General features: G+C 33.4%; 1 protein-coding gene across 2 annotated transcripts in view; it reads left to right on the forward strand.

The window, feature by feature from the left end:
- Positions 1-601: 601 nt before the first annotated feature.
- LOC106468067 (protein sidekick-like) overlaps positions 602-13,270 on the forward strand; it is a 110,911-nt gene continuing 98,242 nt past the window's right edge. For both annotated transcript variants that reach the window (XM_022396372.1, XM_022396373.1), the window contains exon 1: positions 602-1,969. In XM_022396372.1, the coding sequence (XP_022252080.1) occupies positions 1,051-1,969 (919 nt within the window). In that variant the 5' untranslated portion in view covers positions 602-1,050. The remainder of the gene's footprint in view (positions 1,970-13,270) is intronic.

Consider the following 13,270-nt stretch of genomic DNA (forward strand, 5'->3'; position numbering starts at 1 on the left):
TTGTGAAATTAAAGAGCCTATCCATTGTTCGTTTTATAATTTTTTCCTTAGCTATTGTGGAATTCTCTGTGGAATTTCCTGTTTATATCTTCGGGCACTTTTTTAAGCAACATTTTAAAAATGTTTCTATTACCAATACGTTGTACTATCCATAATATTAGTACAAGCGTTTTATATGGTGAAGTTCCGTATCTATTTATCATTATTTTACAAATCTTAGTGATTTCATAATTACGCTCGATATGATGCCTGAAATATTAATTATCGCAATGAATATGTTTAATGATAATTTAAAATATTCCCAAACAAAAAATATATATTTTGTCTTACTTGTGTTGGCAAGTATTTTATATGAAATACCTTTTTTTTATCACGTAAAGAATAACCTAGTCACAATGTACACTCCTGGTTATACTTGCAAGGCCAGCAACATAAACTGGTTCTACTCTGAAGAAAATTTGTTCATACTCACGCTTTGCAAAGCAGGATACATAAGCTATCCATGGCACAGGTTGACCAGGTTGACGGCCTATCCAATAAAACTTGTACCACGTGACGTAGGTATGAGCGCATGCAAGCTTTCGAAACGCTGACACGCTGCTGTGGTAGTTCCGTCCGTTTTTGTGCCTTCTGTCCTAGTTTTTATAAAGTTTTATGTGTAACATAGAAAGTTTCATTAAGCATAGTATTGTGACTTGTGTATGAATACTCTTTCGGTGCTGATTATTACTTGTAAGTTATGTTCTTTGAGCCATGAGAAGCATAAGAAAAATCTTATACCAACGAGTCCATGCCAGTAGTATGATGAGTTTGACCGAAGCCGTGAGCTGTGAGTTAAATGTGGTTTCCACTCAGGCTAAAGAGTAAGATTCTAAAAACAATGCTATGGTGTCTGAATACATAGTTATTTAACGCTTCATAATGTCTTATTTTTGAAAGATTACTGCGTTTGAGCTTTAGACATTAATACAGCGTCCAAAAGTGTGTTTGGTAAAAGTCATGACATTGTTAATGGTTTTAAATTTTTCCTGATAGGATAACAACAAAAAGATGCAGTACGACTACGAGGGTAGAGCTGTATTTTCACAAAGAAATCGTACCAATTTAGGTAATGCACCTTTTATGTCATACTCTGACCAGCCTGAAGAAAATTCGTCCATGTTTACTTTTTGCTGCAGTTCGACATTTAGTTTTTCACCAGTACGTGAAAATGTCACATTTGATTATTGTAAAACCGTCCAAAAGAGTGAGAAACAAAAAAACAACATAACTTTCAAAGTGACCAAAAAGTTGGGAACATATCTAGAACCAAATGATGCAGTCCTGTCGAGGCCAAAAAAATGTTTTAAGAATTTAAATCATTCAGATATTTCTTTAAACAACTTCACTGAAGATACTTCTTGTGTATCTCCACTTGTTCAAGATTTAGAACAAATTGATAGCTCAAAGCTTGAACTGAAATGCCAGCATATACTACTTTCAAATACACCTGTAGAGGCTACACTTCCTTGTGCAGTAGAACTATATACTTCGTCTGAAGATAAAATGTCAAAAAACTCCAATAGTTTTTATTTTAATGGAAATTTTAAACATAGTTTTGCTCCCCTCAGCTTATTTTTCCATAGTCGGATGAGTGTTACCCATAGAAAATACAGTTTTTTACATATGCTCACAAGTCTTTTGTGCTTTTTGTCTGTGATTCTCTGGAACTGGTATCTTTTAGTATTGGAAAAGTTCCAGGTTAGAAACCTGTATCTTGTTATATATGTCTACAAAACTGTTTTGCCAATAATTTCAGCACTATTTCCTTGGAAAGGATTAAGAATATCAAAGCAATTGCTTATATACAGCTCATCAGGATCATATAAAAAGTGTAAATATTTTGACAGAACAAGATTTTTTTATTGTGGAAAAGGTCAACAGTGGATATGGTTTATTCTTCTTCTTGCTGCACATGGAATTGAAGCAGGTTTGTCTTCTATATGTTGTTTCAGTTAATTGTAAAATTTCTAATACAGAAAATTTGGATGGAGGATAAAAAGCTATTCTTAGTTTAGAAACATAAATACTTTTTGTATATTAATAGCGTTTCTTTATTTGGAAATAAACAAGATTTTTTCATAGAATAAATTAAAATTTCAAAATAGCCTTATTGTATAAGAACATAAAAAATATACTGCAACAGGCAAATATTACACTATTTGGACATTCCTCAACCAATTACAAAAATAACTTGAACCTTGTCACTCCACACTGTATGGTTTAGTCTAAGAAATATTTTGGGAAAATGGATTTTTCCACAGCTTTGTTCACTCTTTGAACAATTTAAGAAATTTGTTGTGAGATAAGCAGATTGCATAATAAGACCGTGTAAAGTACTGTTTTCATTTCACTCTCCTAATATAGGAATATTTTAGATATGTTTAAAAAATGTAGAGAAATTCAATCACAATTACATTTTTATTTAATTAGTATATAGTTCAAAGAGCAGCTAAATTTGTTACTTTTTCCATAATGAAAGTTTTTGAAATAAAGTGCTGAAACAGAGGTTTGGATAACCTGATTCTGGATGGTAAAGTTGCAAAACATTTGAACAAAGTTACGTCAGCAATAATAAGAGAAAACAGTCAGTTGTAACTGTAGGATTACTTAGCAATTTTTGACTCCTTACAGGTTTCATTAAACTTTTACTAAACAGTGATTTGTACTGATAAATGTAGCCTGGAGTTTTTCAAATAATTTTTGGATGAGTTTCTTAAAGTGAAAGGTGTTGTTTATACTGTGCTATTAATAAGATGTTTAGAAGGTTAATTGGTGATCCTAATGTGTGATGTTGACTTGAATGAGTTTTAGGAAAGATTTGGCAAACAAGAATTTTTATATTAAAGTAAAAGATGGTAGGCTTTCAAAAAAAAAATCCTTGAATGATCAGAAAACATTGTAATAACTAAGATTAAAAAATAATGAAGAAAATATAAGGGCTTAGGAAATCAGAATAAAACATTAAAGCATTAGTACTATTTAAAACAATTTATCTTTGAACAAAATATAGTAAGTCACTTGAATAATTTACTTTTTGATGGGCAGAAAAAATGTAAAGAAGGACTTAGTTCTTGTGTGATTTTTTTTTTCTTCTTTATTATTCACATCATATGAAACAGTAAGTTGTAAGAGTTTTGCTGGTGTTGTAGATTTCAGTCTTGGTATTCTATGACATTTATCTGTAGACAAAGGTAATGACAGGATTCTACAATGAAGCCTCTTAACTGTCTGCTATGCTCTAGGGCTTCATCTATCAAGTTTGGTAATCTGTTAGAAGTTTCCAGTTTCACAGTTTCCTGCTTAAACCATGTGGCATGTACACTCCTTGTTTAACCTTTTTTGTGTGTGTATTTTCACATAATTTTGATTAATGTTTGGGGTTAAACATTACTCTAGTAATTATGATTCATAGAAAACGGTGTGATGTAGACAATTCAAATTAAGAATCATATTCTCAATGTAGTACCATACAGCTTTGTATGCATGGTACTAATGTGCACGTATTTTGTCAGGGATAATTGATGTTTTAAGCAATTTTACTCTCTACAGTCAATCAGGAGAGAATTAATCAGCCCAGCTATCTTATTACTGGTCAAGTTAATACAACCAGTTTCATGATAGGTCAGCTGTGAAGAAAGAGAAGTGAAATGTGCAGACACACCTTGGTAATGCAATGGTAATGGACCTATAAACTTGCTCTACCACCTGAGCAACAAGGTCCAAGTATATAACTCTCCGCTTTGTTCATTACGGTAACTTCTGTTAATCTAGCACATACAAAGACATTATTTGCACAACCTATATTGTACATCTATTGCGCTTTGTATAAAATGAGATAGTCTGTGTATTATCACTGTGATAGGAAAATTTAGCACAGCAAAATTACATCATTGTAATTCAGTTCACACTGTACAATTTCAATAACTATTATTTATAGAAATGTGAAGGAATATGAGAAAAATGTGTTTATTTGTGATAATTTAAAAGTCTGCTACAAAAATTTGTTATTCGGTTTGAGCGGTTAAAAGGCTATTTTTTGCAGACTTTGATGATGGTGTAAGTTACTTTTTTTAAGTCAGGTGATGTATACAGAGTATTGATTATGTAGTTATACATCTATGCGAGTAGACATACTATCATGTTAGATTTATTTCGTTTGAGCTTTTATTCCATACACCAAGAACAGTTTAACTACGTGGAGAAAATGCAGTAATCTGGTGTGCGTGACTTTTACAGTGCCTCGGTGGGATCTTGTTATCATACCATATAATACGTACAAGCACTACCGTAGGAAGTAATTTTGGAGAAGTCAAGCCATTGCCATTTCTGGGGAGTAGGGGGCTGTGGGCATGCCCCCCAGAAATTGTTAGAAGACTTAATGCTAGGAGATTGAATCTTGGGCCGTTTTAATTGGAAATACTGCACACACAACGAAATGTATTGAATTAAAAGAAGCAAGTTTAATACATAAGTTGTAGCTGTACAAGCTATGAAAATGTGGTCAGGCCGTAGCCTGACTGGCCGAACACGCAAGTTGTTGCTAGGTTTGTGTGTGTGTGTGTGTGTGCGTGTCTGTGTATTATAGACCGGAATTAAACTGTGAAAAAGTGCAACAACTAACCCATCGCAGTACTTACTTCTTGGTAATTTACTTTAAATAAAGTTCATACAAGTGAGACGGAAGGGGCATTTTTTGACATTTAGTTGTGTGAACCACTTATCATTGAAGCATGATTCCTTGGCAACGAACTTGATCCTTTTTTACTTTTTTATTATTATTATACAAATTCTCATTTGCTGAGAATACTATTAACATAGTTGCACTTACTTATTAAAATATCTTTGCAATAAGTTTGTTTTGTTGTAGAACAAAGCCACATTGGACTATCTACTGTGTCCACCGCGGGGAATCGAACCCCGTATTTTAGCGTTTAAATCGGTAAACTTTCCGCTCTTACACCGCATTAAAAAGTTGTAAAGTTGGTGACGTTCCGGGGGTCTGTAGCGTGATATTACTATTATTTTGTAATGATAAAAAAACGTCACAGTGAAAGAAATGCACTTATTATGCATACATTTGTATGTTCACCAGTTTCAAGTGTTACATCAGCGAAAAAGAACCGGAACATACACGCCACAAGATTTTTACCATTAGAAACACAGTACGTAACATTTTGTAAGCATATATACATTCACTATATTAAAGAAATTGTGTAGAATAAAGATTTTTATAAATCACAAAATAAGAAACCCGATAAACCAAAAACTTTCGGGAAGCATGTAACTTTTGAAGAAACAAGTTCACCTTTCGAAAGTACTCGAGTTAACGAGTCTCTTATTTTGCAACTGTTAATATTTATTTGTTTTCTTGTAGAATGGGGGGGGGGATAATTCAGCAGCTGTCTTATATTTTCTATTGTGATTTTGGAATCCTTGTTTGTATATAGTTCTTATTTGTCCGCGAAAGAAATATAAATAATCATGATGATGCCGGGTTTATTTATTGACAGTATTACACAAGTTTCTCATTACTTCTTTAAAAAGTTACCATCGTAGTTGATAAGTTTACCAATTATTTATTCCGTCGGTCGTAACTCCGTTAGGCTTGTCTTGTGTAACTGATTTTTATGAAGAATCAGCGCAACCGTCCTTTAAATGGTGTGAATTTTTAGTGCCATTATAATTTTCTCGTGTTTCTAAGTAAACATGTTACGCTGTAGATATGATATATCTGGTTTTGACCAATGGCTTAGATAGTTTGTGACTATATGCAGTAACAACTACATTACATTCATATCTACTGCTAAACAAGTATCCGTTTCACTTTAGTTGGTTTAAATCGCTTGTTTTATAATTGATTTTCAGACCATTTCACATTGATATGTTAATATAAAATCCTTTACACGTGTATAACTATAAGAGACCTTGAGCGCTAAAATCGGCCACGTGAATATATAATTTAAATCATCTTTTAAACATTAATTCGTTTTATGTAGGTGTGCCTTAGCGGGAAGCGGATCTAATTCAACAAATAAGTAAGGGATGCCGCTTTGAATGGAATTCAAATTAATAGAAATACATATATTTATCTTAACTATCATATTATAAAAAAAAATGTGCAAAACGTGTGCTTTTGTTTGCTCAGCTCTCGTGACATTTTCTATTGAACTGATATATATATATATATATGTATATATATTCGCAAGTATGTTTGAATATTAAAATATATTTAGAAACAGTTGGGCACTGCAGTTGGACTGAGCAAGAAGTGCATTCCTTACGTTGAAAGTCGGTCTGTGTTCCCACTCGTTCTGGGCCGAAGATGGCCAAATCTCACCCAGCAGAAAGACGCCCTTTCAGGTTATTGTATACCGTACTCTGAAGAAGGGAAATGCCTGCGGCACTAGCAACCGCTTGACAGTTTTTGCCTTCGAACGCTTGGAGAGTGTACTCAGTCAAGCGGAAAGTTTTTATTTTGTCTTCTCGTCTCCTTGTTCGTTAGTTTGTTGTTGCCTGGAGGGTATTATAATTATGTCTGTAAGGAATTTGAACCAGTAACTGAGCTACTCCATTTAGCCTAAAGCACTTCTACAGCCGTTTCCCTCAACTATTTTTAAAGACTGGATTCTTTATTGAATCTTCACTTTAAAAAAGTTTTGTTTTGTTTGGTCTGTTGAAACTTAGTGAAAGACTTGAGTTTACTAGTTGCGATTTGATTGTTATTGAACAGTTCTGTTTTTGTATTATTGGTTTATTTTCGTTTATAATCATATAATTATACAAAACGTACATGAAATATTTCCTAAAGTCGAATTTTTTATGATTTTATTTGGGACCAACTTTTAATTTGATATGCAGTGTTAACCTATAAACTGACGTTTTCGGTAAATTGGTAACACGCATATATCGTACATAATGTCACTTAGCTGTTCATTTGATGTTTCGTAAAGTTCAGTCATTATAACTACTGTTAACTCCTTTACAATGTAACTCGTGTAGTTAACACCAACTTCAGTTGAGATTATAGAAGGTCATTGATATTTCGTATCTCTGTGTACATGTGCTACCTCTAAGTTTCTGTTAAACATCATCTACGAAGGACAATGAGGCACGTAGTCCACGTCTTCCAAGACCACATTGTAGGCAACCAAATGAGCAGAAATCCATCGTTCTCAATCAGGCTATTTGTATGTCAGAGAAGAGCATAGCATGAACTCTGGATTTGTTGTCATTGGTGTCTAAAAAACGCTATTTTCGATTTAGACGTGTCTAAAAAAATAAATAAATAATCAGTATCAAAATTTAAACAAATAATTCTTTCTACAAATATCTGACTTGAAGATGGTTTAAGTAGAGTTCATAATGATTACAGTTCATCTGTTTGTTCTGGTTCATATCATGACAGTCTTTCTTTCACGAACATTGATGATATAAATAGCGTCCAGACCACCACTTATGTCTGTCGTATTCCAGCCGACCTGGTGAGCGTCAGCACTGGATATGATAAATGTAGTGCGAGTTACATATCATTACATGTTCTACTTTCACTCATTGACTTTTAAACTTGCTTTATCCTTATGTGGTCGTATTGTATTTTCTTGGCCTCCTAGTTATAAAGGAGTTTGTTTTGTTTTGAATTTCGCACAAAGCTACTCGAGGACTATCTGTGTTAGCCGTCCTTAATTTAGTAGTGATAAACTAGAGAGAAGTCAGTTAATCAACTCTTGGACTATTCTCTTACCATCAAATAGTAGAATTGACGATCACATTATAACGGCTGAAAGGGGAGAGAATGTTCGGTGACTCGTAGATTGCAAGTCGGCCGCCCTAACCACCAGGTTATGCCAGACCTACAGTAGAGGATTTTCATTTCGTATAATTGTCGTTAATACATTCTATGGGCGCTATAATTAAGAGTTCACACTTGCTATGTTGTTTCGTAAAATTTTAAGTTATCGGTTATAAGAGAAACCTTCAGCATTCATAAATTCCGACGAAAAGTTCTATATTCTTTGTTGGAAAATCCTTGTCGCCTACTGGACAATAGCAAACCGCGCGTCTGTTAACCACAATGTTCCAGTTCTTATGTGCAAGGTATTTTATACGCAATTTGTATTATTGTTTTGTTTTTTTCGTTTGTCACCAATGTGGCTGGGAAGCAGCTTGTGTTCTCCTGGTTTAAGCTTCTTTGGGAGGGTAAGGTAAAGCTATTTAGGGGATTTTACGTCCTCACGTGGGGGTGCAGATCTTCAGTTGCCAATGGTATTCACACATTATATATATATATATATATATATATATGTGTGTGTGTGTGTGTGTGTGTGTGTGTGTAGAGTAGTCACTTTTTAATATAGCCTCAAACGTATTCTGGTAATAAAATATTAGTTTCTTATTCTTATATTGCATTATATAAACATGATAAATATAATATCTTATTTTATGAGAAATCTGGTTAATTAAGATTTAGTTTTAAGCAACATCTGATGAAACGGAATAACTAGGAGCAAAGCACATACAAACAACGTTAAATAACCAACTGTAAAGTACGTGTAACGGTAGGCGTATAAATAAACTCTAAAAGCGACTTTGTATACATGTCAAGGAATATTTTACATCTGTATTCAGATCAAATAAGTTAAGCAGAAGCAAAAATTTTAGCTCGTACTTTGTGTCAAAGTAAATAAAAGCAAGTGTATGAATCCGTGTACACAGCTTGTAACCAGGAGCAACAGTCTCGAGATATGAAAGCAGCGCCAAACAAGTTGATTACAACTAATAGTATGTGTGTTGAGTACACGGGTTAATAAAAGAAACAAATGATACGTGCTAAAACACCAGGAACCTAACCAAAAAATGTAGTTTAAATGACCATTTATTTTTTTTTCTCCATTGTAAGATTAATTTGATTGTATCGTATGGTGTGTATTCTTCAGTACTTATGTGACAATTATCTTTTATGAAATATGTGTAAAGAGCAGACTTGTGCTTTAAATTTCAATAGGAAACAATGAAATTACAACATTTTAACATTGCAATTTAAGTGAAAAACATTTAATATTTTTTCTAACTGGAATTACATTAAATATATTAACTTTAGTGTAAATCCACTGAAGGACAGTGTTAAACAAATCGGTTATTAGTACCGAATCCTAATGGTTTTACATGCAAGACAGTTAGGATTTTAATATACAGATGGTTGATCAACCATGATTGTTGATTATCCGTCTGTGTGCCACATAACCGCTTCTTATTTACAGAAGATGTAATTATGCATCATATATATGGCTAAACAGAAGCATATGCACATAAAGATAAACATCCTTTGTCATCTTAGTAATTTAAAAACGTGATCATTGCGGTGCCAGTGTTGTACTTGAATCTATAGCTTGGCTATGTAATATTGTGATAATCTTATCTTCAGGTGCTTCTAGTGGGATAAATTATCACCCCTTATATTTTTAATATTGGAAGGTGTTCAGAAAGCAACTGTATTTATTTTCACATATGTTAAATACAGGCAAATAACATCAAATAATAATCGTGTTAATACATCAATATCCCTCCATCATGCATTACACTGTTTTCACGATAGATGTCGTGTAACATCGCAAAATTGCTACAACAAGTGACTGATTTTGGACAATCTGCTGTAATGAAGGTGGAGCAGCTGGAGTAGTTTACTTTTTTTTTTTTCACTTAATGCCTCTATCATTGCATTTCGGCATTAAAATGAAAGTTACTATCCCGTAGCATGATAATGGCAGGCCTCCTATTTCTCATTTGTTTAATTATTCTGATTCAGAAGTTTATTTGTTTTGAAAGTTCGCGCAAGCTACTCGAATACTATCTACGCTAGCCGCCCCTAATTTAGAAGTGACAACCTCATCACCACCCACTACCAACTTTTGGGTTACTCTTTTACCATTTTTATTTGATATGGGAAAGTTATTGTTCTATCTTCACAAACAACGATTTTTAGTTGATATGGGAAAGTTATTGCTTTATCTTCATGAACAACGGTTTTTAGTTGATATGGGAAAGTTATTGCTTTATCTTCATAAACAACGGTTTTTAGTTGATATGGGAAAGTTATTGCTTAGAAGCATTTTTAACAGCGATGGTACCCAACTGATGAAAGAATGGAGTCCAATCTTTATAAGTAGAAACGTATATTTAATCAGCTATACTGATTGATTTATAGTTTAGCTGTAAATACATAGGAACAGTGTTGAGAAAAGATGTCTAATTAGTCACTTTTTCGTGCGCGTTTGTTATCTGACATACTTGGCCTACAAAAATAGAATGTTGTTTGTTTTTGAACATTCACCATATAACTATACAATATACAACAACTAGAAATTACGAACATTGGAATTTGGCGCATAACTTTGATTCACACCAGATGTTAATTTTAACATAAAATAACGACAGTGCAACAACAGTAAGTAAACAGCGCAAAAGACAACTGTAGAAAGATGTTAATAACGAAGAGGAACGAATAGTAATTTAAACTACTTATAAACCAGTTATGTTAATCTATAAAAAAGAGAGCTTATCTGAACAGCACATCCTCGGTTTGGATGATTTTCCTTTTTTCGCAAGTACGTGCATGTATTTTCTTCTTTAGAAGTACTGAATTACGGGTGGTATTTGCCAACGCATAATTTTACGCGCTTTATTATAGTGTGTTTAGATTGTATTTAAGGTTCTTGTTTACTTATAATTAACGTTGCTCGACAAGCTTTTAAAGATCGTGACATGTGATTTTTTTAAGGTAATGGGAGACATTCTGTACTCTGGAACTAGTTGATGTACGTTGTTTTGTATCACGTTGTTTTAGATGTTAGTATTGTAAATACTTACCTACCATTTAAAGATGTAGGTGTATTAGATTAGTAGATATCAGTGCAATGTTTCTCTTATTTTATGTTAGACAGTATTGTAGCTGGTAAAGGAGACAGTGAAGATTTCAATGCTTAGTGTTTTCTTTGTTTCGTAAAGTAATTGTCATTATATATTAGTGACTACTTTTAATTTATAGAATTTTGTTCAGTTGATATTTATGTCACTAAAAGCGTTTGGCAATATGACCATTTTCACCGTGACATTGATTTAGCCTTAGAAAACGTGGCGTCAGCACTCGCTGACCTCGTGCGTTATCACGCCCTCTGATGTATATGCACAACGTGTCTTATTTGAGAGATGAAGTGGGGTTACTGACCCTCTCAGTTAGAACAGACCAGCGTTTCATATGTCTGGCTCAAAGGTCTTCTGCGGAAGCCTACCCCGTACGACATGGACTATAAATTTTAGAAGTCCAGCTGGGTCGTTTCACATGTCAGTTTGTCCCTCATTTTCAGGGAGAAATCTCCCTCAGAATACACTAAACACCAATGACAGCAACTGATACTTTTGCGTATTGGGACTATAATTAAGTCTTTGTAGATGCAGGGTCACATTTTAGCTCGTATAATACATCAGCCAATGTAGAAAATACAGTATCATAAGCCATAAGAAATAATAATAATATATACAAAATAGCACCGTGGGCTCTTTATTTAAACCAACAGCAGTGATTAGAATTCCTAATATGTTAATAACCTCTAATTATAGAGTACAGTGTGAACCATTAAAAATATTTCAGAATTGTCAACACATAAAGAACTCATTCTTCGTTTCGGATCCAGAAAAAGAGTCAAATATGCACAAGTTATTAATTTTATGAAAAATTTTCCATGATCCCATCGCACCTTGCCTTTTTTTTTCAACTCTCCGTCAGCTCTTCCAGACATCGTACACTGAAACTGATGTTTATGTTAGATATCTCCTTATTGGAAGCAGAGAACTGTTTAAGTTTTATGTTCAGGATCAAGGACTTTAATATATTCTTATTAATTAAACGCTTTTAACTCCAGTCAAAAACTGAAATATGCGTATGAAGATAGACGCGGAATTGTCAAATTTTGATTACGTTTACACTAGAGTGAAAAGTAAATGTTATAAGTGAAAAACATAGTACGTGAAAAAAGTAGGCCAAGTTAGAAAATAACCATACGAGGAACTAATCAAAGATGTGATGTAATGACGTGTCATGTTAAGTTCCGTATTGTCTAACTGGTCTCGTGTCCGTTTATGTGTATAGAGCACCTGATCTAGTTAGAAAATCCAGAACTTAACATTTCATTGTAATATCACAACTTTGACTCGTATTTTTCTATACCGAATTTTCTAATTATGGCCACTTTTTTATTATTATTATTATAAGTATTATGTTTTTGTACATTTCCAGTTTGCTCCTGAAGAAGAAAGGCCCACCTTTCGAAAGCGCTCTGGATATAGTTTTTGTTTATTAATTTCTGTGTTTTGGTACTGATTGATATAATATATAATGCCACAGTAACTCACCGGCTTTATGAAATACTTCGTGTCTTGTAAACAAATCTGAATAAAATAAAGATTCATAAGTTATTTAACGTAAAGACTGAATGTTAACATTGACATATTGACAAATGCTACGCTTGAGACATTTATCACTAAACTGACATGCCACGTGTTAAAGTTTGTCTGGTAAAACTGAAACTTTGACTGATCGTATGTTAAGGGCCTAAATTTTTCTTTTCACGCTTTTTTAGCGGTATTCCCCAAGTTCTGTTGCCAGCTGCACACGAAGATCAAATTATAAAATACAAAAGCGTATAGTCTGTGAATGTTGCAAAGTGAGAGTATGGCTTGGGTTTTGAAAGTTTAATGAAGAATTGAAAAATGAGACGTAAAATGTAGTGCCTTGGGTTTGCGCAATCCACTTCCCATTATAGTAACACTGGCATATAAAAACACACTGCGCTTATATAACAATAGTTTTCAAGTCATTGTTATGGATTATGAACAGCGCCTCTTTCACTGTAGACCAGGGACTGTAAGAGGCAACATCAGTAGGTTTCAAAAACACGCACATCTGTTCTACTGCAACGTGATGAATCATATATTGAGTTGGCATTACATTATGTTACATTACATTTAAGGTTTCTCTGTGTAAACGAACTGTTCCTAGCTTCATACAAGTTTCGGAAACACCGAATACAGTCCACGATTTTGTTGTCTAGTATGGAAATTTTTGTATTAATAAGGCGTCTCTTATTTCATTTTTCGAGTGTATGTTTGCACACCTAAGGTATATATATATATATATATATATATATATATAATATATATAATAAAATAAGTAGTT

Source organism: Limulus polyphemus, unplaced genomic scaffold, assembly GCF_000517525.1.
Source record: "Limulus polyphemus unplaced genomic scaffold, Limulus_polyphemus-2.1.2 Scaffold2855, whole genome shotgun sequence".
NCBI classification, from domain to species: Eukaryota; Metazoa; Arthropoda; class Merostomata; order Xiphosura; family Limulidae; genus Limulus; species Limulus polyphemus.